The 6170-nt window shown below is 41.4% G+C and overlaps 1 protein-coding gene across 1 annotated transcript; it reads left to right on the top strand.

Moving 5' to 3' along the window:
- Nucleotides 1-1104: 1104 nt before the first annotated feature.
- Nucleotides 1105-2776, top strand: june (JunE proto-oncogene, AP-1 transcription factor subunit; the record flags this gene model as incomplete). The annotated part of the gene is made up of 1 exon (XM_084572402.1): nt 1105-2776. The coding sequence occupies exon 1, from the start codon at nt 1742-1744 to the stop codon at nt 2774-2776; it is 1035 nt and encodes a 344-aa protein (XP_084428528.1). The 5' UTR covers nt 1105-1741.
- Nucleotides 2777-6170: the final 3394 nt, after the last annotated feature.

Genomic DNA, 6170 nt, shown 5'->3' on the forward strand with positions numbered 1-6170 from the left:
CAGCTAAGAACAGGAAACTGAGGCTACAATTCGCACAGGCTCACCAAAATTGGACAATAGAAGACTGGAAAAACGTTGCCTGGTCTGATGAGTCTCGATTTCTGCTGCAACATTCGGATGGTAGGGTCAGAATTTGGCGTCAACAACATGAAAGCATGGATCCATCCTGCCTTGTATCAACGGTTCAGGCTGGTGGTGGTGGTGTAATGGTGTGGGGGATATTTTTTTGGCACACTTTGGGCCCATTAGTACCAATTGAGCATCGTGTCAACGCCACAGCCTACCTGAGTATTGTTGCTGACTATGTCCATCCCTTTATGACCACAGTGTACCCATCTTCTGATGGCTACTTCCAGCAGGATAACGCGCCATGTCATAAAGCGCGAATCATCTCAGACTGGTTTCTTGAACATGACAATGAGTTCACTGTACTCAAATGGCCTCCACAGTCACCAGATCTCAATCCAATAGAGAACCTTTGGGATGTGGTGGAACGGGAGATTCGCATCATGGATGTGCAGCCGACAAATCTGCAGCAACTGCGTGATGCTATCATGTCAATATGGACCAAACTCTCTGAGGAATGTTTCCAGTACCTTGTTGAATCTATGCCACGAAGGATTAAAGCAGTTCTGAAGGCAAAAGGGGGTCCAACCCGGTACTAGCCAGGTGTACCTAATAAAGTGGCCGATGAGTATATATATATATATTCATTCATTCATCCTCTTGTTCCTGTGAAGGGGGGGGGGGGGGCTGGACAGGTCTCCAGTCTATCGCAGGGCTAACACAGAGAAACAGACAACCATTCACACTCACATTCACACCTACAGCCAATTCTATCTATCTATCTATCTATCTATCTATCTATCTATCTATCTATCTATCTATCTATCTGTCTATCTATCTATCACTGTGATGATTCCCTCCCTACACCACTGCCTAAAGTCATGTTGACACACAGTATTGACATCTAACTTATATAGCCTGAAGGTCAAAACACAACATTTCACAAAACACAACGACAAAACACAAAGACATTTCAGATTACGGAAAGGGTAGAGACAACACTTCTTGTTTCTGACTGGACAGAACCTGACAGTGTAAGTCCTGTTTCTACTCTGCTGTGTGGTTCAAGATCACCTAAGCCATCCCTAATCCTTTATGTTTTAAGCCTAACCTTAAAAGTAGAAATGGTGTCTGCTTTCAGAACCCAAACTAGGAGCTGGTTCCACAGGAGAGGGGCTTGGAAGCTGAGGGCTCTACCTCCCATTCTACTTCAAATAAGCGAGCACTTTGAGAGTGAAGCACTTTATTGGAGTAATGTGGTACTATGAGGTCTATGAGATATGGTGTAGCTTGGCTGGGAATGATTTGAAATTCTGTTCTTATAGACAAAATTGGACTCATGATCATTCTTGCTAATTCCCATCAATGCTCTTGCTGCACCATTTTAAATCAGGCTTTTTAGAGAGCTGTTTGGACAGCATATTCTGGTCAAATATAACCCCAAGGTTACTAGGTGGTATTAGTGCATGATTAGATTAGAACCTATGAGATGGTTGGGGACAAAAAAAAGACAAGACTTGTCCTCTTCTTTGTTTCTTCTTCTTCTTTTCATCTGTGTCCTGCATTCATCCCCCAGCTGCAGACATCAGTGGAACATTTCAATCCTCTTTGATATTCAGGTTAATCTCATTATGAAGACTTTCTCTGAGGCAGGTCTTTGTCAGTGACTTCCAAAATGGAAACTCCTTTCTACCATGACGATGCTTCTGCTGTCCCTGGATTCAGCCATATTGTGGAGTATGAGCGTTACCCAGGAAACAAGATGCTGATGAGTAAGAAGGCTATGTCAGTGGCAGGCAATCATCCCATCTTCCCCAGCGGTGGTGGTGGTAATGTAACAGGAGGGAGGGGCGGGAACACCAACAGCCGGGGGGTTGCTAGCACTAGCTCCCTAATGACATCGGGGACCCCTGCGGACATGAACCTGCTAAAGCTGGAATCCCCCGACCTGGAGCATCTGATAATTCAGTCCAGCCCGGGACTGATAACCACAAGCCCGATGTCCAGTTCCACCAACCCATTCATCTACCGCGGCCAGGCCACCAACGAGCAAGAGGGATTTGCAGACGGCTTTGTCAAAGCACTGGCAGACCTTCACAAACAGAATCAACTGGTGGGAGGTAGGCCCATAACCCCATCCTCCTCCTCCACGGTCTCCCTACAGACGTGCTACCAGAGAAACCTCATGTCTAGTGGAGATATGCCTGTCTACACCAACCTTAGCAGCTACAACCCAGGTCAAATGCCATACTCTTGTGGGCAGATGGCATACAGTGGGGGCTCAGGCCAGGGGTGTGGAGGAGCCCCTCAGCCCCACCCTCGAAGCCTGGATGCCCCTCAAACCGTCCCTGAAGTTCCTCACCCACCAGGCGATCCAATCTCCCCACCATCTCTCTCCCCAGTTGACCTGGATACGCAGGAGCAAATCAAAGCAGAACGAAAAAAACTACGCAACCGCATTGCTGCGTCCAAATGCCGCAAGCGGAAGCTGGAGCGCATCTCACGGCTGGAGGAGAAAGTGAAGGTCCTCAAGAGCCAGAACTTGGATCTGACCTCCACTGCCACCATGCTACGGAAGCAGGTTGCTCAGCTCAAACAGAAGTTCATGAGTCATGCCACCAATGGATGCCAGATTGCCATCGGATCTGCAGCCACCAGTAATTCTGGGGGTGGAGTAGGAGGCACCAGCAGCAAGGACTCCGGCTGCTGAAGTGGGGGGGGGGGGGGGGGGGGGGGGGCAACGACATGAGACGACACCATAAGAACAAGATACAACATAAAATAATAATCCCAGGGAATTTAATCTGAAGAAATTACGAGATTTGAGACCCCCAAAATACACTTTTAGTTACAGAGTGAGCACTGTTTTTCTTATAATTTACAACAAAATGACATTTACTGCTATTTCTTGTGTGATGTAATCTAATCCCTTTACTTTTCTTTCACTAGTGTGTGCTAATGCAACAAAAGTGCTTCTACATTATGTAAAACATTTAAAGACCACTTTGATTACTGTAATCTCTTTGCATGATTGTAACCCAAGCACAGCTCTGATTGACAATAACACAGTCATGCTGTAAAAGCTATGTTTTCACGGTGATGTAATTGTGGCAGTAGATGTGGCAGTGTACAATCTGCCAGCAACACTATCTGCACCTGGTTTCAGTTAACACAGAAAGCCAACTCATATTTGTCTATTCTCGATTGGAGAACTGTAATTAATCCATAAATTTCAAGATTTCACTCAATTCTTTTTTGTAAAAAGAAAACAAGCTTGCTTTTGGGGGAAAATATCTGATAAAATTTCTTTGAACAGATCCAAATTAGGGGAAGTATTATTTTTTGCCGTAAATATTAATATTGTGAATATATTGTATGTAGATGACTACTGAAAAATATTTATTATGGTGATGTTGTTATTTTTTATACTTTCTACACTGTAAACAAATTTCATTTATATAAATGAATTAATTTTGCACATTTGTTTGGCATGTGTCATGCCAGGAAATATATATATATAAAATATATATATAATGGAAATAAAAAAGAATTTGAAAGTACTCACTGAAAGCTAGAATTGCAACTTTACACCACATAATTTGACTGAACACTTTGTTTTTCCGTTATGTGAATGCTTTTTTTTTTGGTCAAAGCTATTTATGGTAGTAATGGACTTTTGTAGGTTAAAGAAAGGCAGAAATATAAATCTGATGCTGCTTCTGGCATGCACATTATTAAAGCATATTTGTAAGGATTGCATTTGGATTGCAAAGTAAATAATAATAATTTAGTGTTTTGCCTCTCTTGGGAATAAATAACTGATTCACTTTCAGATTAAAATTTTTTATAAATTGTTATATTTAGTGAAAAACCTTGTATGGTCTAGTATGCAGACTTAAGTGTAATTCAAATGTATTAGCAGGATAATCTAATCACTGAAACTATTCAGTTATGAAAAGCAATGCTCTCTGGGCTGTATACATTTATTTGAGCTTTGAGAGTCTGCAGTAATTGTTTTGGGTGTTTGAGTGGGTACATGTGGTTCTTGAAGATGTTCCTGAGACCCTCAAAGCAGTTCCTGGGGCCTTGGGAGATCTTCTTACATTTCTGAGAGGCTCCTGGAATATTCTGAAAGCGTCTGTATGGAGCCACCAATAGGTCATGGAGAGATTTATTTAGATGTTTATGTTTGCTTTAGTATTGCAATAACATTTAATTTCCTCTGACCCATGGGAAATGATGGATCTGTGTTATGATACTGTATCTTGTAGACCTCTGCTTGAAGTGACCACAGTGACAGTCAGTGCTGCCCTTAGTTGTGGATGCTTAGGCACAAGTCTATACCACTGACTGTACCATTGCAGTCAGAATGAAAACTAGAGAAGCGGCACAAAAGGTATCACGTAGAGTGGCACATCATCTGTCTTCTCTGTTGTATCAGCATAGGACATCAGGGCCATTCTGAAGTTCTTGGGAAAATTTCTTCTTATAAAATCTGCATATTATGTATTGTTTGTTAACAACCTGCACTGTCTGTAAATTGTTAGTGTGTTAACAGATTTGCCTAATAAAACTGATTCTGATGCTTGAGGATTCTGTACAGGTCATGAGGATGTTGTAAAGAAATACCATTCAATTGACTCTGACTGAGTGAGCTTACAGCTGACACACCTGGAAACATCAGGACCATTGTCGTGGTTATTTTAATATATTTTGTGCTACAACTGCTTTTAGCTGATTTTTAACAACTGCCTTTTGACAGCCAATTAGAAAAATGGAGTGTGCGTTGCCAGGGTAACATAGAATAAACTTTATCGTGTGTAATTGCTGACTGACTTTCTTACCCAAGCACTGTGTGTGAATATATATCAGATTTATAATGTTAAAGATAAAATGCTTTTTTCATTTTCATACAATGGTATACTCACTAAGCAGTCCTGTTTTTGTATGGAGTATACCGGCTGACATTTTCTCACATATTGTCAGCCATAAGGCTGTTTTGGACCGACTTTACTGTCCAGTCGGTGTCTGTTTACATGCTAGCTTGCAAAATGCTTAAACTTCAACAAGACTTTCAACATTTCCAATGATTCTATGTTTGCACTAATGCATAAAAGTTGATATTATTAATCTACTTAAATGCATGTGTATGTACTGTATCTCGACATATTCCTGAGGTCAGTTTCATCTAGCCTGCCGATGTACTCATGGAAAAAACGCAAACTTTGGTTTGGAGTAGCTAGAGAGGCCTTGATTACCTTTAACACCTTCCGTATTGTTTGCTTATCATCATACATCTCCTTAATTTCTAATGCACTTGGGAAGAAATGTCTGAGATTGGTCTCATAAGATTCAAGAGCTCATCTTCATCGTTACCAGTTACGGTCTCCGGCGGCAAAGTAATCGACAACAGATCACATTCAGACTGACTTAGATACAACGTGAGGGAGTCAAACAGTTAACCAAAAGAGACTGGATGTTCTCAAAATGTGACAGTTACTGTAAACACTTGAGCTAGTCGAGAAGGAAAATATCCATGGTCCTTCAATCCATAGATTAAAATTCTACTAACAGCCCTCTATTCTTCCTCTTGCCATTTTTAGTAGAGTGGATCCAAACAAACATCTGCACCCTCTTCTGCACAGTCTAAAAGTTCTATCCAGAAGGCAGCATATATATCCCTGAACACAGCATCAGCATCTGTACCCATCTCATTAAATAAGCTTTATGTCAGAGAGTAGCTTAATAACGCTTCATACTTAAATTGTGTTATCAGTTCATCTGAGAGATTTACTCAGTTAAGTTTTACTGTCACATACAAACATTCATAAGGAGGCTTGAGGTGAAGGTGGCAGTCATTCACAATAAGAATTTCTGCAGGTACACAAGACTGTTACCTCTTGCCCTTGCTCTGTCTGTAATTAAAATAGCTTTGAATGTTTATTTTTTTTATGTTAATGTTTTCCCCTGCTCCACATCCCTGGTTCCTATTTATGAAAAAACAAAACAAAAAACACCAAACAAAACTAGATGATCACAAGCGATCATAAAGGGGTCCATGCCGTGGCGAAGTCGTCCCCGAGCGGGACGCAGAGGCATAAGTC

The sequence above is a fragment of the Chelon labrosus genome, assembly GCF_963514085.1.
Source record: "Chelon labrosus genome assembly, chromosome: 22".
Classification (NCBI taxonomy): domain Eukaryota; kingdom Metazoa; phylum Chordata; class Actinopteri; order Mugiliformes; family Mugilidae; genus Chelon; species Chelon labrosus.